We start from the raw sequence: 25,382 nt of genomic DNA on the forward strand, positions 1-25,382 counted from the left end.
AATCCCCTGTTCAGGCACAAAAATACAGTCATCAGTAAGAATGCTAAAAATTCTGAACAGAAAACTTTAATTGTTAATTTTGAGTGGCAGGTTTCTTTCACGCCCTTTGTTCCAGAGATGGAAGCAGCAGAATTGCATTCAGCACTGCACAACACAAGCCTGTAGTTTGATGAGACCCTTCCACAAGAGGAGAATTGAAAATGTTAAACTGGTATGGATGAAAGAAAGATGAGGGAATTCACTGGAGCTAATAATTATGAGGAAAATAACCTATGATGCTTAAAGTCACCATCTCTAAATAGAATCAGGAATGAACCTGAAGCCTAAGACACTTACTATGGTAGAAATTTAAATAGCTGTGGATGGCACATGAGCTTGCAAAAGGCACTTGCCAAAAGCACTGCAGAAGCCAGATGGTTAGGAGGATTTAGAGCAGGACAAGGCTTTGATACCAAGTAATGGGAACAGCCAAAACCACAGCAGACAGGTTTAAAAATAAATCAAAACAAGGAGGTCATGTTCTCTCATGCACTGTGCCAAAAGTCAGCCACCAGATAAGCTTTCTGCAGTGACTTCAATTTGGGGCTCCAGGGTTTCCATGGCTCTACTTGGAAAAATGGATTCATCCAAAGGAGCAAAGATGGTGTCAAGGGACCATTTTATGAGATGCTGCTAGTTCCCACATCCACCAGCTCTACTGAGGGCCACACAGCAGCCATGGTTCCCCCACTCCTGTGCCTTTACATGTTCATACTCACCGAACACGGGTCTAACAGGAATCCTTCTCCAGACCAGCTAGGCTCCCCTTCAATCTCCCTTCTTGGCAACAGTGTTCTGCCAAGATAGGAAGCTCCCTCATTCCATTTTCCAACAGCCCCTCCCAGCCTGGCAATCAGAAATAAAAGCTGTCACACATGTCTTGGTTTCCTTTCATACTTTGTAAATTTTTTTAAATTTTTATTATTATCTCCTCCTTTTAAGCATCCCTTTAAGGGTGAAATGAAATCCAACCATTTACAGAGAAAATGATTTCAGAATGTACATTTGATTTATCCTTACAAAAAGTTCATTATTACTTGCTGTTTATAAATTACAGAGTTGAAAGGAGCTTTGCAGATGCTCTTATTTTTTCTTTTCTTTTTAGTTTTTGGCAAGTCCACGCATTCTTTTTCCAAAGGGTGTCCTGGAGCTCCTCCAGGAGCAACATCAGCAGTAGGTCCAGGTGGACCCCAGGCTCAGAAGTGCTGCTGGACCATCTCCAGGATGATACTGCATCATCATCCACACAGGCAGGAAAAAACAGTGGTTTGAATTCTTCGTCTCAGAGTATTTCAGATCCCTTCTTAATCCATTACCTGTAGTGCCCAAAGCTTTAAAATGTCAGTGTATTGCATTAGAAACAGTTCTTCTTTTTCAATGCTGGATCTGAGCCCCTCCTGCCACCCCTTTGCCCTCTAGCTCCCCTTCCCTTGCCATAACAGGAGTGACTTTGTCCAACGTCTCAGAAATCAGAAAGGAGGGGTTTAGGGAGGGTAGGGAGAACACAGCGATGGAGGGATACAGGATCCATTCTCCCACTCACTTCCCTCCTTTCTTGCCAAGGTCAGAGGTCAGTGAAGCCAGGACGAGCCATCCCTTCCCTCTTCACCACCAGTGTTCACTATTGGAACCAGGAGCCACCCTGGACCCATGTCTTCACAGTGCAGAGGCATAGCAGCCACAGAGATTGCCGGCAGGAGCTGGGGATACTGAGGGGGGGAAGAGACACCATCCCACAAGGAAACAGCAAGGCAGCCAGAGGGGAATGAACACCCATTCTGCTCTGACACTCTCCCTCCAGGCCAACTCCGTTTCCTTGTTTACCTATCACAGAGAAGGTTGGCCTGGGCAGCACAAACAGCAAACACCTCAGCAGGACACAGGGATCAGAGAAAGCAACAACAAGAGTGGGCTTGAGCAAGTCATCCTCCATAGCAACCACAGGCACAAAGTCACCGTGTCTTTTCTGTCACTTGGGTGTGGCATTAGCCCCAGATAGGCAAATGTCTAACCTGCCCTAATTTGCTTTAGCAAGCTCACCTGCTGCAGGTCCACCAAAGCCCATGTCCTTCCTTTCCCTTGGGGCAAAAGAGGAAGAGGTGTTATCCAGTCCAAAGCCATGCATAGGCACACCATCTCTTTCTGGATGGGAAGCACAAAGAAAGACAACAAGAGACAAAAAAGTGCAAAGCTTGAGTGTGCCACACACTGCTTCACTTGTTTCCTAGCCACCCTTTTCACCAATTTGAAGGTAAAAAAGGTTTTGGGAATGCAAAAGCACAAAGCTGAAGAGGGCTGCAGGAAAAGGCTGGTGATGCATTCCCTCCATCCATCGGACAGTTTGGTCCAACAGAGGCAGCAGGATTCACTGCCCACTGTCTGTGGGCAGCAACAACCCACAGACATCAGCCTCTGGTAGTCTGATCCCAGTTCCAGCCCAGTGCCAGGACAAGGTTCTTGGTCTTTCCCTTCTCAAATCTCAGAACCCGGTGCAGATAAGATGAAGGAGCTTCAGTGCTCACCTTGGAGTCCAGCACTGGGAAACAAGGATCTGACACAAACCTGCCTCCTTGCTTTGCCTCTCTCACCACCTCACACACTTCTGACTACCCTCTTGTGGCAGTTGCCTGGAGGGGTGGCTGTGCCACCAGGAGCTGGCTGCAGAGGTACCAGCAGGCAGCACAGGCAAGGCTGAGCAGAGGGTAAGCCACCACCTTGCAAAACCACTGTGTGAAAGCCAGCTTAGTAGTGTCTGTTCCCTCCAGGGACAAGAAGGAAGATTTTTAATGACAAGCACTCTAGCTCCCTAAGGATAATAAACACAGGGTTAGCCAGACAAATTAGACAGAAACATTGACTGGTTTGGCCTTAAATCAAAAAATGTTTAAACAATTCTTGAGAAAGAGAAACTATAAAGAATGCATTTCAACTGTAAAGCCCCTTCCTCCCACTACAACCGAAGTCTGGTTTAAATTTAATTTCCTAAGAATAAGGAAATGAGTAAGTCCAGGAGGCAGGCAGGGCAGGAGTTCTGCAAAAGAGCCCCAGCATTCCTATTCCAGCAACACCTTCTTCTCCAGCCCAAGGGAGCAGAAGGGAGAGACAAATCAGAGGGAGAAGAGGAGAATGGTGGAGCAAACAATGCAGCAGAGAAGGCAACAGGCTGTACCTCAGGAATAGGAGAAGCAGATACTGCAGCTGTGGGCTTATCAAACTCCCAAGAGACAAGGGCCGTACCTCAACACTGAAAATATGACTGCTGAGCACTAAAAATGCCCAAGGATGGCTGTAAATGGGAAGGGCTGATATTGGAGGAGAGGCTGCTCCCACTGTGGGAAATAAGGAAGCGCAGCCCCAGCACGTGTGAACTTTAGCTCATGTGAAGTGGGGCTCTGGTGCTGCCAAAGAACCCACACAAAGACTGGCTTGTCTCTCTCCTCTGTCTCCAGCAAAGCCTGGCACTGGCCTTGTATTATCATCACTGAGACAAGACAAAGCCAAAACATCCAAGAGTGGACCTCAGGCTCCCTCCTCAGAGTAAAAATGAGAAATGGCTTCTTCCTTCTGTACTTTTCTGCTGTTGAATTGCATGAGCTGACACACCTGCTCTCCTCCAGCTGTCCCTGGGGAAAGCATCTTCCCCCTGTGCTGCATCCTCAGTGCTATGGTTTTTATCTTGCTCAGTGCAGGCTCCTGCTTTCTCAGCTGGGACCCCACCTCTCTGTAATCTCCCTACACCTAAGACCTCCACACAGTTGCTCAGTACCAGAAACCCACGACTGTAACAGGAGTTCCTTCTGCTACATCAGTAAGTCTGGACTTAAAAAAGCCACAACTTCCCTTTGGTGGAAGAGCATTCTGCCAAGCAAAGTTTGTTCTGTCCACCCAGTTCCCAACAGGGCTTCTCTGCCTGTGGGGAAGAAGCAACGGAACTGAGAACAGTGATTTTAATGAAACCAAAATTAACAACAAAAAAGAGGTTCCTTCAGTTCTTCTAAGCAGGCATTATGGCACACAATATGGAGAAGGAGCTAAGGTGAACTGCATCTCAATTTGATCAGAAAAAGACATTCACCTTCTTTCTATTCCAGTCTCAGCCTTATTAGGCAAGAGAGTGATTTTTGTTGACAATTTTCTCTTCTCTAGAGAGGGGACTAGGAGGTAAAAAGAGAGAGAGAGAGAGACATAGCTAGGAATAAAGCACAAGGGTGGCACACAGGACCATGGAGCCCTGATGGAGTTGAGGGCAATGAAAGCCCTCCTGCTTTAGAACAGCTGGCCAGAAGGGCCACACTTCTTTCTGCCAACACCCTTCTCTTTATACTCCTCCATATGATTTCTGCTTGGAACATGAGTCAGTATTTCCACTGCAAGGCTAAGAGAGTAAGTTCATTATGTTTTTCACCCTCTGCCCACTGTGACCCAGACTCTGGGCACCTTGTCAAGCCATCTGCTAAGGAAGGGTGGTGGTAAGGGTGGAGACAAGAATCTGCCTCAGTGAGATGAACAATCCAAGAGCAGACCAGATCCTCACTGCCCATGCCTGAGCAGACACCAGCCCAACCAGCTGCTACTAGCACCCTCCTAAATCCCTTCTCTCCATGGTCTTGTCTGCATGGCCCAGGCTGCAGATGTGGGCTGCACACACTCTGGATTGTACAGTGGTCCTCCAACAGTCTCTTGGTCCCAGGGAGAAGCTGCCCATGGCCTGTTTCTTCATGAGCTCCCTCACACCCTAAGGGCAGGCACAGATCCCATGCCTTGATAGGCTTTGTTTGCCCGCAACAACCAGAACTTTGCCCTTCTCTTCTCCTTTTATTACCCCATGGTAAGGAGTAGCCAGCACATACAAGCAGCAGACCTGCTACAGGCACAGCCTGCAGGGCTCTAGAGGCAGCCAGAGGGGCATGCAATAGTCCCACATGTGTAGCACTGCTATGCAGAGGTGATGCTGTGCCTGCTCCGGTCCTCTCCTCTGAATTTCTGAATTGCCCAAGAAGTCATCCATGCCAACACTGAGATCACAGCTTCTAGATCCCAACATTTTCTGAAAGCACCCACGGCCAAACTCCATTATGCCCTCTTCCCTCCCCCAACACTGGTAACAAACACCCAGGTGCACACCAAATCCATGCATGTGAGCACTCATGCACACAGGCAACCATGCACTTGCAAACATACACTCCCACCAGCTGAGTCCCCTTGCAGCTTACCCCAGCCCCAATAGAAACATGTACTGCAGGGAAGATGCTTTGGCTTCTGTAGGACAAGTCCATGTAGTGTTGTGAGAGCAGGGGGGAAAAATGAGCAGAATAAACCCTCAAAACCCAGCTTTCCCCTCTGCTTCCTATCTGTCTGCTCCAGGATTGGTAGAGTACTGGGGCAAGAGCCAGCCCAGAACAGAATGCATTAAACCTTGCAAGGGGCTGCAACTTGAGAAGGGCACCTTGGAAGCAAAGGATTTCCCTTCCCCAAAATACCCTTTGAATATAGAGGTATTCAAAAAAAAAAAAAAAAGCATACTGAGATGCTTTTGCACATTCACTCATCCAAAAAATGCCAGTGACACACATCTGCACACACAACCACTCACAAGAGTTTGTGCCTGCTGACTCACACGCTCACTGAACAGCCCAGGCTTGCATCTATGCTTGCTCCAATCCACAAAGGATGAGGGTGGATAGAACAGCTGCCTTCTCTCCCCATGGGACCCTCTCAGCCTCCCCCAGAGGAAAATCAGACAGCTGGCTGCAGAGATTCTCTGCAGCCAGCAGGAGAGGCTGGGAAGATGCAAGGAAGTCTTTATGCTACTACAGAACAGGTCCTCAACACCTCTCTACCTCCTGTCCAGACCTCCCTTCATGTGACTGAGGAATTTGGGTTCCCAGGCATCACCCTGGGATGAAGGGAAGAACAGGAAGCAAGGGATGGAAGGGACCCCAGAAAAACAGCACACCCTGCCCATAAACAAAGGAAACAAAAGAAGAAATGGAACAGATGAAAACACCTGACTCTTTCCCTTTGTTGTGAAGTTCTGATTTCCCACCCGAGCCTGAGCCTCACACAGCACCCTCCACCTTTCGGTAGGGGTTCTCCAACAAGTAGCGGAACCGCTGGTAGTTCTTGAGCAGGTACTTGGGAGCGTACATCTGCTCCTTGGGGTCAGCAGGGGGATACTCCTGCATAGTACCATCAAACCAGCCACCAGTCCGGATCAGCTCCCGGATATAATTGAGGTCTCGTTTATCCTCGTAGTCACCCCAGCGGGGAAAGTCCCCATTCTGGGCTGACACCAGTTTGAAGTAGATCCCCTCTGGGGTGAAACACCAGGAGCAGTGCCAGCCAGCAAAGTGGAGGGGGCTGCCCAGTGACCACTGCACCAGGATGTGTCCCGTGCTGTTCTCATACTGCCGAAACCCCGGCATGGTGTAGTATTCACGGCGTCGCAAACGTATCCCGTCAGTAGCGTAGACGGCCTGGAGCATCCCCATGGTGCAGCCCGAGACCACCTCCAAGGTGCCTGGTTGCTTCCAGAAGAAGCCATAGAGCGACTTGCGCATGTGAAAGGCGAAGGGCTCTGTCCAGCCATCGTAGAGCTTGAGGAAGAGCACGCCATCACGGGCCGGGATCTCATCAGCATCATCGATGATGAAGACATCGTCCGGGCGCAGGTTGCGGAGGCGAGAGATGCCATCCCGGGTGAGGAAGGTGCGCAGGTAATCGTCAGCAATCCAGCCGTCCTGGCGGCCGCCGGCGGGGAAGTGGTCCAGGAAAACGTAGAGCACCTTGTGGCGGATGTAGTCGAAGGAGCCGTTGAGGAGCATCTCGCGGAACTTGAGGGGCCGCGGCTCTCCGTAGGCCGTGAAGTTGGACTCGCACACCACAAAAGCGTCCACCACGTCTCCCAGCTCGTGGAAGCGGACATCCAGCAGGTCAAACTCATGGTTGATGTTGATGGCATTGATGACCCGCCGGGGGACCTCCCGCGGCACGAGGCGGTCCTTGGTGGGCAGGTTGGAGTACTGGACCACGGTGGGGACGCCGCAGCTGGGGCCGTGCCAGCCCGGCAGACACACACATTCCACCCACTTGCGCCGCTTGGCTCCGCCGGCGCTCAGCGGCTTCCGAGCCGGCCGGCCCGAGGCCGCGCCATCCGCTCGCTCCTCCTGCCGCCCTCCCGCGGGGGGCTTCTCCAACACCTTGGTGCCCGGTTTAAAGCAAATGCCACCGGCTTTGGTACGGACAAAGTATTCCGTTGAGTCTTCTGGCAGCACGAACTCCACCTTGTGCAGCTCTTCACTGGCTCTGCTGGGAGACAGGGGCTGGAGCAAGGGGGAGTGGGAGTACAGGGGTGTGCGGAGGAACTCCGCACCTCCTGGCTCAGGGCTGACCTGAGGCGTGACGGGGGCATTGTTCCAGAAGAAGCTGGAGACGAGGTTGGGACTAAGCGAAGCCAGCTCCCTGGGGAAGGTGACATAGGAAAGGGCCTTGAGGAAGTGCAAGAAGGAGATGAGGCAGAGACCAGCCATGCAGAGAGTCAGAAAGAGTTTATGGCGTCTCATCTTCATCCTGTGGAAGAGCCATGAAAAGGAAAGTCACTTTCAATAGTTACTGAGGTGCAAAAAGTTTACCGTTAGAAAAACAGGTCGGGGAAGGCAGGAATGCTGGTCCAAATTCAGCACACATCTTTTGATACTTGACTCCAAGAACCTCACCCCCACCCCCTGCCATCTTCAGTGGGCCTTTTACTTCAGCTGGGTTAAACCAAGACGAACCTCTGCTAGGTCAGTCTCATAAACCCACAAGGACAAGAAAGGCACCAAGGTAGAAAGACAGGAAATCCAGAGTAACAGGAACTCTTGATCTCGTGAACTCACCGCACTTGGCAGATTTGTCCCTATTCACCAATGGAAATTAAGTTGATGTAAACCTCCTCAGAGGTGCATCACCAGAGGGTAGGGGGAAAACAAAGAGAGCAGGAAGGGTGAGAGAGTTGAAACATGGCTGAAACACAACTGGTGCAAGAAAAGGCAGTTTTAAAGGATCAAGATCATTAGTCAGACTGCCAAAGGCTGCCTACACTCTCCAGATCCTTACAGTGTTTGTTCAACACACACCCTAATAAACCACTCTTGTTCTTAGGAAATATTACCCAAGTTCACATGGAGGACAGGAAAACAAAAAATAAAATTAAAATCCTGTCGTATTTATTCCTCTCCCACCTGTGATTCTCAAGTCCACTGTATCTCCATATGTTGCTGCTTGCTTTTTACTTTCTGCAGACCAGATGCTGAGGTTTTTCTGCATCTGGATTAAGGTGACAAAAATAAATGCCTAGCTGTCTCTGCCGGTAATACTGTGCCATCATGATGGATCCACGTCAGGCCAGGAAGAAGCCAGCGGTGCAGAGCCCTTCCCTCCAAACAATATGAAATATTGCCTTCATCCTCCCCTCTACCACCTCCCCTCCTCCAGCCCAGGCAGCGAACACAGAGCTGCTGTCAGGCAGAGAAGTGATTGAAAACTACAATTCAGGAAAAAAAAAAAAAAACCCAAGGAAAGACACAAAAAAAAACCCAAGGAAAGACAGAAAAGTTCACCATCTCCTGTTTAGGGAAAGGCAAGTTGGGGTGAAAGTGGGCATGGGAAAAGGTAAGCCAAAAGTAGTTTTCAAGGCAGAGGCTGTCCTGGAGCATGACACCCTTCCAGCAGTGACAAAGAGGCAGAGATCCCCACATATGTGACACATACCACTTGGTCTCCTCCATGAGCATCATCCTGGTGGTCCTCTCCCTAGCACAATCTCCCTTCCAGGGCCAAAGCTCCTGAGAGGCAGCAGCATCACTTATAAAGGTTCCACCTGGCACACAGTGGTGCCGGTGACGCCTTCACTGGAGGCGGTCCCTGCTCTGGGGGTCATGGGGGAGCTGCCCCACACCACCAGCCCCACAGGTTGGCACGTGGGCACCCAACCCACTCCTGCCACTTCAGAAGGTAAGAGGTAAAAATACAGCAAAGTGTGTTTACTGATTAACTTCAGGAGAAATTAATACCCAAGTGAAAAGCCATAAAACATTTAGACAGATGGCAATTACCGAAAGGAAAATGTATCTGGCTTTCCACAGATGGCTGTGACATGGACTTTGGTAGAGGGGCTGTCCACAGTTGTACTTTACAGCTCCGCAACAGTGTTTCTGGACACTTGGTGGTCACATTTTTAGTGGAAGACACTATCCACTGACAAGGTTCCCAGTGCTCAGGTGGCAGGGCAAGGAGTCCCAGATTAAGCTCTGACTCAAGGACTGCAAGCCTGAAGCAGGTGGAAAAGTTACAGCATGGCTAGGGGAGGGGAAAAATGGAAAGAAAAATAAACAAGGAAAAAGGAGAGAGAGCTTGATTTTATTGGTTAATGTTCAGTAGGGGTTTTGATATACTTTGCCACAAACATGAAAAAAGGAGAGAGAGCTTGATTCTATTGGTTAATGTTTAGTAGGGGTTTTGATATACTTTGCTACAACAGAAATCAGCAGCAGGGCAGGGTGCAGGCTCTGGGCAGCACTGGGAGACCATCTTGTCAGGCACATAGAAAGGGAGGAAATGGCCTTCCTCAGGGGGCTGCACGATAGCAGACCCTCGCCTCCAGCACTCATCCACCACAGCTCCACAGCCCAACCTCACATGCCTGGTCATGGCTCAGCTGGTGGGACATCACCTTTGTAGTGGCCCAGCCATTAAGGGGCTGGATATTTTACTGTTAAAAGCCATAAAAGATAATCTTGGGGCTTGCTGTCAAGCTTTCTTCATGGGGGCAAAACAAGAGGCCGCAGAAAACCCCATGAGCATCTCTTTCTAGCCACGTTTTTTTTTTTTTTAAAGTTCTGTTAATGTCTTACAGAAGCAGCAAGTTCACTTATAAGGTAGAGGAATATTCATATTCCTTGCATATCACCAATATTCAGTCTGTCTTGAAGTGTGGGGAAGAGACGAGCACAAGGAAGCCAAAAGCCCACTAAATTAGCAATGATTGGGTGTCAGTAGAAAGTGTCCCCTACTGGTAAATGAGTACAGCTTTCTCCAGTCAGGTGTCCTGTGACTTCTCCAAGGCATTACTTCCAGCCATCAGGTTGCTCTGTCAGGCACTGAAACCCAGGCAAGATGAACAGCTGACCTGCCCCAATACAGCAAACCCCAGTGACTGACAGGTAATGCTGGTTTTGCTCCAGTTCCTACAGGACACACAAACGCAGGGCAGCCAGCTTCCTCTGGGCCAGTTGAAGGCAAGTGCTGAAGGAATCACACAAGGCACATCATCTTCTCAGATGGCTGTGATGCTCTGCATGCCACAGTAAATTCCCAGACAAAAAGCCATAACTCTTGACATTCAACAAACTGCTCTGCCTTCTGAGATGTAGCGCACCGTGTCAACATAGCAGGACGCATGGCTTTAGGAAGCAAAGCATATTTTCCTCACTTGACATTTGCATACATCAGTATCTGTCAGGCTCAGCATGTGGCTCTGCAGCTCTTCACCCAGGGGCACAAGGAGGTCTGGGCAGGGCTGCACTGGGCTGGTGAGCACAGCCCTCCCCAGCTGCTCTGCCAAGCAAGCTGGCCCTGCAGTACCCTCTGCTGTTCCACTGCTGACACCGCCCAGGAGGCAACTGTCACTGCTCAGCTGGCTTTTTTAGGGAGATGGAACACAAATCCACCCCTCCTGGAAGAGGGGAAGCAAAGAAACAAGGTGTGTCCTTTTCTACATCTCTTGCCTGGGAACCACCTTCATTCTCACATGCCAGGGATTCTTCTGCCAGGGCGTGGAGCACACTCACGCACCCTTGGGTGAGTCAAGACACTAAATACCATCATGTGTCCCTTCCCATACCCTCTGATCAGTTCTGCAGTGAAAGACATATCTGGGGCAGCCAGCTGGAGACAAAGGCCAGCAAAGGAGGATTACCCACCCCCCCATCCAAAACGTTTACATGTGGTAGAAATGAGAAAGGAGGTGCCAGTCAGGGAGACATCTCAGTTTGTCACAGAAGAGCCCAGCTGCTCCAACACAAAGCCATCAATGACAGAAAACAGCAAGAAGAGGTATTTCCCTTCTGACAATTTTGACTGAGGAAGGGGGGGAAAAAGTCAACTTGATCTCTGGGAGAGTGATCAAGTTGCTGTCAGGTTGAAAACAGCAGCAAGAAAAGCTTTAATGTTCAAGTAGAAGAAAAAGCCTGAAGTAGTACGGACAGTCAGCTCCATTAAGACAAAGCTCTTCAGGGAGCGCACAGTTCTAAACTGCTTCAGCAACACTCAGTCCTGGAGAGACAAGCTGAAAGCTTCTTTTTGTAAGGGATCCCTTTGATATTTGCTTGCTTGAAGTTCTGTCTCTACCATGCAGGGGAAGTGCTTTCAGAAAAGAGGAAAGCTAGAAGTGTTATGCACATGAGTTATCCCCTGTCACCATTTTAGTGACCAGTTGATTTATACCATCCTGAAATAATAAATTTGTTTTTCAAAAAGCCAGAGAGAAAGCTATGCACCAGTAAGAGCTGGTTGCTGGTACAGGCAATTCCATCTTGTTAGACTCCTTAGACCTCTCCCATGGTTACAAGGAAAAAGGAGCTGTGGAGAACAAGTCAGAGCAGAAGCTTCTGGTTTTCCCCTGATACCAAAACGCTCCTCTCCTCTGCCTGAAGTTATCCCATAACACCCATGCAGTAACATATTTGCAGATCACTCAGACACTTCAACACAAAGCAGCAATTTAAATTAGAATCACTTTCACATTGGAGATTAAAAACCCAGTATGACTTCCACTTCCCACTCCACACAGAGGGCCCAACTCTCTCTCTGCTCTAGCTTGAGACAAATGGAACAGGTTCCACATTTCTGGAGTACTGGGTCTACCTGCCATCCTCAAGCACAGGAACCAAGTAGGCATCAGAGCCACAGTACCTCTAAACACTCTAAAAATCTCAAGTTAGTTTGTCATGCAAACATCCACAGAAGGAGAAACCATGGAACTTAGTATTTGTCAACAATTAAAACAGGTTCAGTGACAGCAGGACTGCACTTTGCTTACAGGTAGGAAAAGAAGATTATCCGACATTGCAGGAAAATCTGAGAGAAGCAGGATGCACCAGAAGGTAGCTAAGGTTCAGCATCTCTCACATGAAGGATGCCACAGTGTTTTCAGGGACTGCAAGCTACAAGGACATCAGCAAGAAGCTCTGGCAGTCACAGCACAAGGTGGTTTGAATGTAAGCAGGTCCATATCAGTTTTCCTTTAAGTTCCAAGGACAGAATAAAACACTCTTCTGTGTCCTTCATCGAGAGCTGCTGCCCACAGCACTAATGCAAAGCAGCAATACCTCACACTCCGCGTTTCTTTGCAGCCTCGTGGCAACGAGCCACAAGGTGCCACTGACTCAGTGCCAGCCCAAACAGCTGGGTCAAGCATCCAGCACGGCCACTCTCCAGGCAAGGTCAGGCTGAGGCAGAGCAAGGCTCTGCCCTAAGAATTCCCCTCCATTTCTGCAGACAGGTAAGAACAGTAGTAAGGTAACCACTCAACAGTGTGCCACCATAACTTCCATTTACCTCCCAGAGCTGCCATCCATGCACCAGTAATAGGTCTCATCAAGTCAGGGACAAAATCAGATTGAGGGGGGAAAAAAAAGATAGCTAAAGGGTAAATCTACACAAAACTAAGGTTTGAGGTCAGCCAGGGAAGGGTGACAGCACAGCACAAAGAAAGGCATTGTGGAGCATACGTCAACCACAAGCCTCCAGATTGCGTGCAAGATCTTGCTAAGTCTCAACAGACCTGCAGCATCTACAATCAGAAAAAAAACCAAACCCCAAACCAAGTATCTTTTATGCATTCCTCTAGGAGACCCAAGTTCGCCACACCAGTTGCTACTATCTGCTGCACACAGAAACTAAGACAGGTGCAACACAAAGCCTCCAGCTTTCTAAGTGCTGTGGCTGCTCACCTCTTCACCTCCACAGGCACAGTATCTTCAGAATCCACACTTCCCATGGACTTTCACTGCTTCAACTGTTCTCTCAAGCATCTTGCCCTGCCCTTCAGTGGACGAAGGCTTGGTTACTTTAGATACCACACCTCCAGTCACAGCGAGACAGCTGCACACTATAGACAAAGCAGCTCTTAACCCTCCATACAGAACACATGGGATCTGGAGATAAAGTGGTCTCTAACAGGATTTTGTCTCAAGACTGATCTTCCAGAAGCCAGCAGAGCAGACCAACATCTGAACACCTTCAGAGTCCATTATAAAACCCTCCACTCAGACTGTTCTTACTGTAGCTACCATATTACTAATAGCAGTACAGTTATATAATTCTCCAACCCCCAGTTTAAAAGAAGATCTCAGAAAATACTAGAAAACTCTAGTAGGCCATTACTGGATTCCACAAGACACCAATTTAATTTTATCCAAGAAGTACTTGGACATCACAAGGGTGCAGTACTGCATGCTAAAGGAAACTAAGCTGGATTTCCAACTCCACAGAAGTCTATCAAATATTCTTCTCAGCATCCTTCAGATATGCTGGGCTCCCTTGTAGCTAATCTTCTCTCTCCAGCTAAATCCAGTATCACCGTAGGAATTTCCATTGCTTCAGAGATACTTCTGCACACTCTAATCCTTCAGAGGCTCTCAGAAGCTGCACCTTTAATTTCTCAGCATCACTAGTCTGAGCACTCTTCCTGCTACAGGAGAAGCAGCACCTCTCTCCCTCACTTATGCCTGATGTCCTGCAAGGACTCTTCCTCAACCCTGCTTATTGCCTCCCCAAAACATCTGGTTCCATGAAGTCTGCTGTGGTGGCCCTGGAGATTGCGTCAGCGCTTGGCTCCAAGGTTGGGCCTCTCTGCACATCAGAGGGCGAGTGAGGCATTGCTCACTGCACTCACCCAGGATGTGAGGAAAACACGGAGCTGCTCCAGCTGCACAGCAGCCAGTCTCTGCAAAACAGCTGATTAGGTCTTCTGGTATCTTACAGGGAAGGAATACTTCATCATGAGGAACAGGAAAGGGAAAAGGGACAGCACTACACAAAAAAAGTGACTTATGTCTTCAGACAGACCATGGGATAATGAAACGAGATCTTCTCCCTGCTGGTTTTGGTGCCTTGCAAAAAGGGACAGGTAAAAACCAAACCATGCTTTCAGAGACTTCAAGTGAAGCATGTGACAACACAGGCTGTTGTGTCAGAGGTTCCCCCCCTCACTCACCACCATCACAGCTTACCCATCCCTCAGTTGTCAGCTGTATGAATTCAAGCTGTCAATCACATGAAAGTCTGCTTTTACAGCCATATCAGCAGCAGATCTAACTGGGTTAAAAATAAACTCGAAGAAAATGCCTAGGCATGGGAACAAGCAGCTGACCAGTAGAAACTTTCTAAATTATTTTACCAGCTCACTTCTGATCAAAACACATAGATGTAGATACATCCTCAGACACTCAAAATTATACAACTGTAGGCGCTGTTCAACTAACCAAATCTCCAATAAGGCCCCCCAGTTCAACCACCATGAGCTCACTAATTCTTCCCAGCAGCATCAGAGAAGGAGCACATCTCAAGGCAGAAACTGGAAGAACCAGCAGCAGCAGGCAACTGCTTTCAATGCAGATCCTGGCAGGCACTCCATGCGGGCCAAGCAAGCGGAGTACAAGCCACAAATCCTGAGAACAGCTCCAAGATGAACAGTCCAGATTCTCCCCAGACCTGTGGGTGAAGACACGTGGCAGACACGCCAGGTCAGGCACACAAACCCTGCGCAAAGGGAAGCAGGGACTGAATCACAGCCCAGTAATGGAGATGCAGGCTGAACAGCCCGGAGGAAGGTGAAGTGTGTGCCCTGTGGGCACAGAGCAAGGCACTTAAAGGAGGAAAAAGGCAAGAAACACTTGATGCCATGGTGATGGGTGAAGTGCACAGACCCACGCAGGCAGGAAAAACCACATTAACTCCAGCTATTTTTGAAGCAGGTGGCAGTTGTTTGTGCATCCCCAGGATAAAGGATCTCCAAGATGGATCGAGGAGGGGAATAATTAAACCCCAGGAAGACAATAAATAAGAGAGGCCATGGAACAGCAGCAAGATCCCAATGACCAGGAGAAGAGCTAGCCCTCCATCCCCACCCTCCTTCCTCCCCCATCCATCACCAAGGACTTGGGGTTTGGCAGTGTGCTCATTTTCCCACAGTAGCCGATCTATTACTGTTTGGAAGAGCCTCTTCCTTCCCCTCCTCCCCTCCTTTTCAGGCCACAGGGGTCCTGCTTGGCAGCCCCCGGATCCCCTCTCCTCTGAATGTCTGGTGACCAGCCAATCCCATGCACAGAGCATTAACCCCTCTTCACCGGGAACAGCCGCAGAAATCCGACTCCATGCTGAGAGCTTTCTCTAGGGTGTTTCTCCCTCCTTCTCCCCTCCCCTTCCCCAACCCCCGCTGCTCATTCTCTTGCCCTTCTCCCCTCCTTTCCTTTCATTTCTCAAAAACTAACTCCAGCCCAGGGAGTGTCACATCTTCCCGAGAGTGTTACACAAGCCCATGGGAATTTTTCTTGGACCACGAACAGACCCTTATTTATTTGTCTCTTCTGCCTTTGTTCTTCATTTCCTCTTTCAAGACTTAGGCAAGACCTCGACACAGCGCTGCCTGGATCTCCCGCTGCCACTTCACTTTGTTATTATTTTCGGAAAGAAAGTGCTGATAGGCAGAGAGCTCTTCAATGCCTTGCCCCAAGGCAGGAATAAGTCAGCCCAGACTCCCACCTCTGGAGGGGACAAAGGGCAGGGGCTCTGGCTTGCACAGACAACCCCCTGCTTACGCTCTCCTGATTGCAGCACCGCAGCCCCTTGGATTAAATCTCCACGAATCAATTCTGCAGCCACGGCTCTATGCCGGTAACAGGCATATGGTACCACCAAGAGGGGCAGTTTCCCAGAATGAAATCAAAAGCCTCCTAATGCACTTAACTCAGGGTCACATAAATCTCCCTTCTGCCTCCCACAGACAACTGGATCTTGTTTACAGGCATTGCAGCAGGCCTGGGTCTCAACAATATGTTTACTACTTCTGCACAAACATTCCCTTTCACTAAGCAAAGCAGTACCCTGATCTCCAGATTAATCCAAGCAGAAAGAACTGGGAGCAGGTCTATGAGGAAAGGAGAAAGTTTTTCTTCATCAGCAAAACCAAATCTATTCTGGGCATCACACAGATTTGGGGATCACTTGTATTCACATTCTTCCTTTAGGTTGCCTTATTTCTTGAGAAGGATGAGGAGGAATTTTGTGTTTAGCTAGATGGTGATGCCACTGACTAGAGGTAAAACCATTTGATAAAGAATGGGGATTTTTTTAGGCTGATGAGACCAGGAACCAGGCCAGGGTAAGGTGGGACAGCACAGCTTGTCCAGGGAACATACAGTGAATACTGCCTGACTTTGCCCCAAACACAAAAGCCACAAGTGGACACTGTGCAAATAAAAACAAGGAAGCTGAGCATTTCTGCTCAACTGTGCAACAGACAGACCAGTTTATACCACAATCACTTGATTACAGGTCAAGTTTCTTTCCCCACCCTCAGCCCTTTTCCTCCCCTTTCTGGTCTTTGGTAACACAAACATTTATATTGAACTGTGTTTCTGAGAAGTCAGCTGCCACTGACAGGTCAAAAAGGAAGGAAAGGAGAAAGACAGAACTTATGTGTAAGCACATGATGAAAATTGATTATGAACAAGAAGGATGTGTAGGAGGGCACCTGTGGTCATGCTGAAGTCAACAGGACAAGTTGGGCAGAAGCAGGACAGCCCCCACCTGTGTGGTCCAGCAACCTGCCACAGTGAGGCAGAGTCACAAAGGGCATTAAGATCATACACAGCTGGGCTACCCAGCTCATCTTCATGATGTTCCACTGCTGCAAGAGCCTATAAGGAACTTCCACAGTCTGCCTCCACCCTTGGTTGGTTTCTCTTCAGGGTTTAATCATTGAGAAGTGATGGGAATTTGAGCTGCACAGTTCACTACTCAACCACCTGATCTACCCAGTGCTCAGGTCCTGATGATCTTGTGTGAAGTCCAATGGACCATGTCATGACAAATCTAAAAAACACTTTGGCAAGACCAGATGGACCTTGAAAGAAAAAAAATGCTTTCAAGCATCTAAATATTTTAGAGAACAGTCCAGAAGGTCCCTGCCCCCAATCCACAACACAGCACTGTAAATGAGTGAGGAACCAAATCCACGCAGCAGATTCATTGTCTCCAGCTTGTCACTGTCTCTTCACTGCAAAGACAACACTCTGAACTCAGAAACCTCTCACACAGTCCCAAGACACAGAGATGCTCAACAGTATCACACACCTGAATGATACAGAAACCAGAACCACATTTTCAGGGCAGTTCAGCTGCACAGGCAAACAAACACAGGCAGAAAGGAAGCCCAAAGCACTTCCTCATCACTAAGTGATAGACTCTGGATGCCTGACAAACTCCCCTTCCCTCCCCCACCATGCTCACGGGAAGCGAGAAGACTGTTCCAGAGCACAACAGCACTATAAATAATTTAAGAGACTGGTAAATTATGCAAAAGCAATCCCATCGTCCCCCCTGGCCAAGCTGAATGCAGGTGTGGTCAACCCTTCCTCAAGAAGTTGCTGCTAGGTGGGGATTCTGAGGCCACATAGGCTTTGTGCCAATAGCACATATCTGAGAGCACACTGGCCATTTGCTCACAGCCAGGCTGCACCGAGCAACAGCACAAGAGGAGGTATTTGGGGACACAGGGCTGATGGGGAGACAGCAGCTCCTTTAACCCACCTCTTCTCCAGAGACCTCGCATGGCCCCAGGGGCAAATGCAGAAAATCATGTTCCCCTCAAACAAGGCTGCTCAGTAGGTCTTGCCTCCATGGATCAGATTAGCTGGGGAAAGCTGCAGCTGGACAGCATTGGCACAGTGAGGCAGGGAAGAAAGGACTGCTGGGGCAGGTGGGAAGGAGAAAAGGGAACAAAAAAACTCTGGAGTGGTAAAGAAAGAAGAGTTTTGCTAACACAAATAACACACAAGGAAGGCTGAGCTGAAAGCAGAAACACTGTCAGTTCTGCTGCCCGTCTTCAGCCTTCAGGAGATCCTGCTCCCCTGAATATCAGGGCTTCCAAAGTTTCCCTTGGAAATGGGGTCATTAAGCAGCAGAGTGCAGCTCATGCTGATCACTCCAGGGCACCGCTCTCCTCATTTACCCTGCCCTTTGCTCTGCCTCAGAGCCAGCCCCCATGCTACAAGCTCCACGAAAACACAACTTCTCACACACAGTAAGCACCATGCACTCTCAGCCCCACAGCCAAATCCTTCTTCCAAAACCCTACCTTTCCTAGCTGCTGCAGCCTCCAAGATCAGCACCCAACCTGCACTGGCCTCCATCCTGCTCCTTTTCCCTGCTGCCCAGCTAGAGGTATCCGCGTTAGACGAATGAAGAACTGAAAGCACTGCCGTAGCCCTTTTCTAGCCTCAGCAAAACCAGCTTAAAATCTCAGGGCTCTAGTTTACCTTCCCCTTCTTAAAGGGCTCAGCATCTAGAAGAGAGATTCCCTTCCATGACTATTTGCCATGCTGTCTCCCTGGCTTTCTGTTTGGTTCTGTATCTGCACACCAGGACAGGATACCTGTGCTTGGAACACAGGTTTCACAGGAACAAGCTGCTATGCCTCAGTCTCTCAGGTGTGTTCAAAACTGCTTGCTGCAGCTTTGCCATCATGCAAGAGACATGCAGCAATATGCCAAGATAAAAATTACCCCAAAGCCTTGAAGAGAGCATGGAGTTTGAGTCTGCCCGCTAACCCCAGCCCAACCTGCATAGATTTATCAGCAGGGAGCTCAGATTATAGATTAAGCAGCAGATCAAGAAGGAGACAATATCCATGGTGAGAAGAGCTGCAGAACCCAACCTATATTATGAATAACCTCCGGCTTGGCACCCACACCCAGCTCTTCTCCAGGATTTCCTAGCAGCAAAGAAAGTATAGGAAGCATGGTACTGGCTGCTGCTCTTCTGACAAGCCCCTGCATTTGCCACTGGGCACAGCACAGCCTTGTTCCATGCCTCAGTTTCCCTGTGTGGGAAATGTGAGAGACTCTTCTACTCTGGGTAAGGGCTTACCTAATTAAAATAAGCTTAATAGGTTGCTTCAAGGTCCTTGGAGAGAAATTCTGTCAAAATGCAAGACAGAGATGATCCTCAGAAAGAGGAGAATCCCCCACTGCTCTTCTCTCTTGCAGCCAGCCACATCCACCTCTCCTCACCTCTTCTCTTGCTTGCAATTTGTGTATTACAGACTGAAAAAGACATCTGGTAATGCTCAGCGTGGTCATAACCCACAGACATGGCTGATGTTTTGGAAAGAGCCTATTTAGACACAGACCTGGGCATTCCCCTAAACAGGGAAACAAGGTACCTTAGCTGAGGTCATCAAGCTGCCTATTCAGCTCGGGGGGGTTATCTTGACACAAAAGGCCAAGGCCTCAACAGCAAGCAGCTCACATAACTTTTGCTGTCCTGAAGCAGGAAATAATCACTTCCAAAATCACAACTCTGTAACAAGCCCTTGCTGTTTCTAAAGCAGCCAGCTCCCTTCACACTGCTTCTTCCCCCAGCCTGCCTGATGAAACCTTGAAGTGCAGTGCTGCACTCCCTTTCAACTATCAGCTCTACTGAGCAAGTTTCTCAGCACAAAAATACACCCACCCTGCTACAGGTGTTCAGAGGTCTGAAGAGCAGGAGGTACCTGTTGTACTTCAGAAAGAGCTTTGGGAAGTAAAGGGTCTGCATGCCAAGGAACACAAAGAAGTCAGAAAAAAAAAGGTAAAGAAATCGTGTTTCTGCCTTCCTCAGATATGCAGCCAGAGTTTATTCCACAGGGATACAGGCATAAAGTGCTTTTGTAAATCCTACACCACTGCTCCAGCACACAGCATTTCTCTTCACCTTCCCCTGGGGAAGGGGGAGCTCACCAGCTCTGTGACAGCAACTCTTGTCCCAGTCAAGCAGCTGGTCCTGGCACCCCACCCAGCACTGCTGCTGTGGCACAGCCCAGTCCTTGCCAGACAATCACCTACTGCTATCAAAGCACCCTAAACCGACCCAAAAGCGCCCTCAGTGCCAGGCTTGGCCCCTCCATGCAGCTCTGTCATGGCTCCTCAAGGCCAGGCTGCATCACTGACTCAACAGCACAGTTCACATGTGCACTGCAGATATGTCACCACCTTTCCAAGAGCATCCAGGATGGGGAACAGCAGGCATTCCTAAGACACTCCCCACATCCCCCTAGACTGCACTGCCCCACATGCCTACCTTCCCCTAATTTCAGATCGCACTGTAATGTTTCATTGTAGAGCCCTGATGGCATTTGGTGCTAGTGAAGTGCAGCCTGACCTTTTGTGCAGAACTGATGGGTGACAGTAGCAGAAAACACGTGGGCACAACTACTCACACTTCTCTGCTTCTGTAGTCAGAGCTGGTAACATGAACCAGCCCTTTGAGGCACCTCCACTGACCTAAAGTCATGAAGGCATCTCTTGTGCCAGTCAGCACGCCCTCCGCCTTACTCTGCCAGAGTTACTGACAGCTGTACCAGTCTTCGTTAGCACCACCTCCTCCAGCTACATCCCACTGATTGGGTCACAGATTCCAACAATGTACAAAGGGCTCGTTTTAGAGCAACTAACCCCACCTAAAACCTAATCGGCCCTTAGGAATGAATGCTGGCCCAGCTCACCCCATCTATCCATCACCAAACTCCCCCACTTCCTTCCTCCACCTTTATGATCCAGCACAGAGGCTGGGAGGGTGTAGGGGTGTCAATTTGTGCTAGCAGGTGCACCTTAAAGATGCTGTTCTTAAGAGAGGAGGCAGCTCAGACACAGAAAGCTGAAAACTCAGCTATAAACCCTTCCACGAGACAGTTTATCTCTGCTTGCTTATCACAGCAGGTCAAAGCAAGGGAGGGACAGAGAGAAACTTGTCTATCCTAAGGTGCCCTTCACATACTGAACACGCACAACAACATCAATGTGCACTGCCCTGAACAATTCCCATACCCATGACTGCTTACATCTACTACATTTAAATGTTCCACAATTACTGCAGGCATAAACTCAGCAGAAGTGCCTGTGCTCCATGGCAAGTGCATCCAGCAGGACCCGTGTGCATTGCTACACGCACCCAGCAAACAGCCACCCACGTTTGTCACACAACACAAGCATCCCTTAGAGGCATGCAGTAAGCATGTTACACCAATCTGGCAGCCCCCAGTGTCACACTGCACTTAGCCAGTTGTGCGTGGGAGAAGGAGGAGAAAGGTAAACACAAGGCACATGAGAAGCCCACAAGTACACAAAGCTCACAGGTACGCTCCTCAGACAAACACAACCAGGGTGTCTGTGCCTGCCATGTGCCTGGCCAAGGTTCAGTGGGCTCTGTGCTCCCCGTGCAGCCCCAGCAAGCCTCCAGACCACCTGTCCCTGTCCCATGTTGGGCACAAGCGTTCCAGATAAGTTCATAGTTGTGAGCATCCACTGAAGCTAACATTCCTGCAAGTCCACTGTTTTCCACCCGCTCTTCTTGACCTCCTTGCTAAGGCAACCCCTGTGTGCCACAAAGGCAACTTTTTTTCTTTTTCAATCTTACCAGCATTTTCAGGAGGGAGGAAAGCAGGCAGACAACTCAGCCACCAAAGCCACTCCAGAAACAGTGTGGAGGGCACCTCCAATGGAGGCGAGCCACAGCAGCACCTAGGACCAAAGGTACACCAGCCAAAAGGCAGCAGCCAGGCCACCAAATTAGCAACTGGGCAAGAAAACACACCTGCAGCTAGCCAGGATCCATCCCCTCTCCTGAGGATATAATTGCCATATCCAGGGCATTAATAAACCAGCTATGCAGGTATAAATGAGTCCTCAAAGGGAGGAATGCTATACTTTGCAGTGGATTTCTTACCCCTACTGCAAAATCACCTGAGGCTGTAGAGGAGCTATAAATCTTTGAGGGACTTTTACGACATGCAGCAGAAGAGCCACAGCCTCACTCGTCTCCTGCAGTTTGCAATGGCTTTCATTCAATGTTTGTTTTATAGTGCAACAGTGGGGCTGGAGACTCCCTCCCCAGAAATAGCTCAAAGGACTGCTCTTCTCCCACTCTGGCTTGGAGGACACATTCCCAGCACTACTACCGGGCAGAAACAAGCAGAGGTGCTAGAGCTGTGTTTAGGGGGGCTTTAGAAACTGGAGGTTTGCTGGACTGCAGGAACCCCTATAGTACTTCCTCCTCTTAGATGTCTCTCCATTAGCCTGAGGGTCAAGCAACGAATGATAGAGCCTGCTTGACTTCTGCCCTCCGCTGAGAAGTTGGCAGCAGCCAGGCTGCAGCAACAGGAACCTGCAAGTGCTTCCTAAATCACAGGTGCCAGCTGGACTTAAACATCACTGCTGCAAGTGGGACCCACAGAGCACAAGAGATACCCTTTGGGGAGGGACATTGAGAAGTTCCTGCTGACTCACACCCTGCCAAGGTAAGGGACACAAGACTACACAGGAATTTGAAATTCAGTTTGCACAGGCTTGGGGGTTCCTGGTGACTCAAGTCATATTTGTTAGCAGAGGTGCCACCGAGTGTTTTCACAGGCTTGAACTTCCCACTCGAGAGATTTGGAATTAACTGGAGGGTTGTTCTACAGGAGGAGAGGTGCTCAGCACCCACGCTATGTTCTGGAGACAGGGCAGGCACGCTCCTGACCAAAGGTCTGCCCTAGGTGCAGAGGAGAAATGCAAGATCCCAGCATAATTTCTGGGAAAGAGGCAGGGTTCCCGTGCGAGCCGAGTAAACGCAGAGTGTGGAAATCCCCGAAGGAAAACCAGGAGGCACTGGGAGAAGCCTCTCTCCATCCCGCGCCACGCTCCCTCCCTTGCTGAGCTGTCTGAGGAAGGACAGAGCTGCAGCAGATGCCGTGCTCCCCATCAGCCTTGTCACGCTCGCCTAGAGAGCAAAACTCTCTCAAGCACTGGGGTACCCCAGCCTGTGTCGCTCCGGCAGGACACACAGCTATTCCAGCCACAAACAGCCCTACAGGAGCGGGGACAACTTGGGTGCCCGCGTCCCTCTGCGGCCAGCCCCGAACGGGGGAACCGCAGCCATCTGACATGGAGACGGAGCAGGGCAGAGGGGACGTCTGACGGTACACATTTATTTGTATGGATGTTTTCCCTCCCACGCACGCACTCCTGTTACTCCTTCTCGCTTGCTGCAGGCTTGGCACGCATCCCCAGCCCGTGCCCTCCTCGCAAGCCGAGCCCGGGCAGCAGATGGGCCTTCGCTGCAGTGCCCCGGCCGGAGGGAGGGAGCCTCCATCCCCGGCGAGCCCTCCGCTGCGGGCAGGGGGCTGGCAGCATCACCGCCCTCCTCCCCACAGCCGATGCTCCCTAGCAGGGGATGCCGGGATTATGGGGGGGGAGGTGGGGAGGAGGGTGGGGGGGAGAGAATAAAAAAATAGCACTAATATAAATAAATAAGGAGCGCGAAGGTGGGGGCTCGGTGGGGGAAGCCTCTCCGGCAGCGCTCGCATGACGCCGCACCCCCGGGCCGAGGCACAACTTGCAGGTGGCGACAGCGGCGGGGGGGACGGAGCGATGTGGGGACGGACCGAGGGGGGTCCCGCTGCCCGCAGCCCCGGGGCGGCTCCCCCGGGGCGCGCTCTGCCCGCCGCCCCAGCCCCGCTGCCCCAGCCCCGCTCTCTCACTCACCCCCAGCCGGAGCAGTGTCGGTACCCGCCGGGCCCCCGGCGGGGCGAGGCTGCCGCTCGCCCCCAGCCCGCCCGCTGCCCCCCGGCATGGCTCGGCGCCGGCCGCGGCGAGGCGAGAGGCGAGCCCGGAGCCCGCAGCCCCCCGCCGCCTTCCTCCGCCTTCTCCTTCTCCGCGGCCCGGCACCTCCTCCCGGCCGCGGGAAAGGATGCGCTGCTGTGCTGCGGAGCCGCGGCGAGCCGAGCCCCGCCGGCAGCGGCGGGCAGGGCTGCAGCAGCCCCTTTTGTGCCGCCCTCACCGCCTGTCTCCTCCCCCGGCGCGCCCGCCCGCCCCCGCGGGCCGCCGCCGCGGGCCGCCCGCCCCCCGGGGCACGGCCCGGCCGCCCCCCGCCCCCCGCACAAAGGAGCCCCGCGGGTGCGGGGCCGGCGGGGCTGGGCTATCGGTCGGGCTGCGGTGGCGAGCGCCGGGCCAGGCGGTGCCCCCGAGGATGCTGCGGGGCCGAGGCAGAGCCGCCCGCAGCCCCGCGGCAGGGCAGAGCCGCCCCCTCAGCATCGCTCCCCGCGCCCCGCGGGGCGAGCGAGGGCGGGAGCGCTCGCTGCTTGGCGGGAGGGTGGCGAGGTGGGGATGCGTGAGCTGCCTTGCCCAGCGACATCGGGAAGTTCTGCTGCGGTGCCAGAAATAGAACCTGCGTCTGCTGACTCCCGGTCGTGCACCCTAACCGCAAAAGCTACCTTTTCTCAATTCAACTTTTCCCTGCCTTCTTCCACACTGGGCCCATCTTTGGAAAGGAAAACAAAGCCAAGCCAAACCGTAACGCCAGCACCCCCTCTCCCCCGGCTGAACGGCACCGCTACAAACATGCCGAAACACAGCCATGGGACCTCACCCCTTGCAGCCACGAGCGAGCGAAAGGTCAAAGGAAGCAGAATTAGAGTACACCCTTCCTCGACATTTCATGGGAATTTGGAAAAGCAGCCCATTACAAACAAAGTCTCGGTGCCAACGCCTCTCCACCTTGCCATTTATCGCTTGGGCACGCCGGGCAGCTCGCTGGGGAGAAGGCGAGAAGTGGCTCTGTCAAATTGCCGCTTCCTTTTCTGAGCACTTGCGGCATCCCAACGGGGACGCACGAGAGCCTGCCCTACCCTCTGATCTGCTGCCTGGCCAGCACCAGAGAGGGCTTCCATGGGAAAGGGTCCCCCTAATTTTGAGTTTTAAGGCCAAGATGGAGAACGTGTCAGAGCTCAGGCAAAGAGACAGCGTAGCTGAAGGGGAATTTTCCCCGATGCAAACTCAGCTAGAAGGATGAGTAAAGACAGCCAGAGGTCAGCTGGATTCAGAAGTGCCTCTAGAGTATTGTAGAAGTATTGAGGGAAAGGAATGAGGACATAGGAGGAAGACAACGATACAGCAAGGGAAGTTCTCACGACATGAGGGAGGTCACTTTGTGGCAGACAATACTGCACCAGCGCAAGTCCTTGAGGACAGTGAAAGGCTCCACCTCGATTACAGCAATGTCAT

The 25,382-nt window shown here is 50.8% G+C and overlaps 1 protein-coding gene across 2 annotated transcripts; it reads right to left on the reverse strand.

Moving 5' to 3' along the window:
• Positions 1-921: 921 nt before the first annotated feature.
• Positions 922-23,929, reverse strand: MGAT3 (beta-1,4-mannosyl-glycoprotein 4-beta-N-acetylglucosaminyltransferase). 2 transcript variants are annotated; one of them, XM_033057823.1, is made up of 2 exons: positions 23,865-23,929; positions 922-7,608 (listed from the first exon to the last, which is right to left on the reverse strand). In XM_033057823.1, exon 2 carries the CDS (start codon positions 7,605-7,607, stop codon positions 6,099-6,101), a length of 1,509 nt encoding a protein of 502 aa, XP_032913714.1. In that variant the 5' UTR covers position 7,608; positions 23,865-23,929; the 3' UTR covers positions 922-6,098. The 2 variants fall into 2 exon arrangements, with proteins under 2 accessions (XP_032913714.1, XP_032913715.1); XM_033057824.2 differs by lacking the exon at positions 23,865-23,929 and adding an exon at positions 18,440-18,770.
• Between the last annotated feature and the right edge of the window lie 1,453 nt (positions 23,930-25,382).

The sequence above is a fragment of the Catharus ustulatus genome, chromosome 4 (assembly GCF_009819885.2).
Source record: "Catharus ustulatus isolate bCatUst1 chromosome 4, bCatUst1.pri.v2, whole genome shotgun sequence".
NCBI classification, from domain to species: domain Eukaryota; kingdom Metazoa; phylum Chordata; class Aves; order Passeriformes; family Turdidae; genus Catharus; species Catharus ustulatus.

Excerpts from the sequence above, each read along its gene's own strand:
- MGAT3 (XM_033057823.1), bottom strand. The coding sequence starts at position 7,607 with ATGAAGATGAGACGCCATAAACTCTTTCTGACTCTCTGCATGGCTGGT.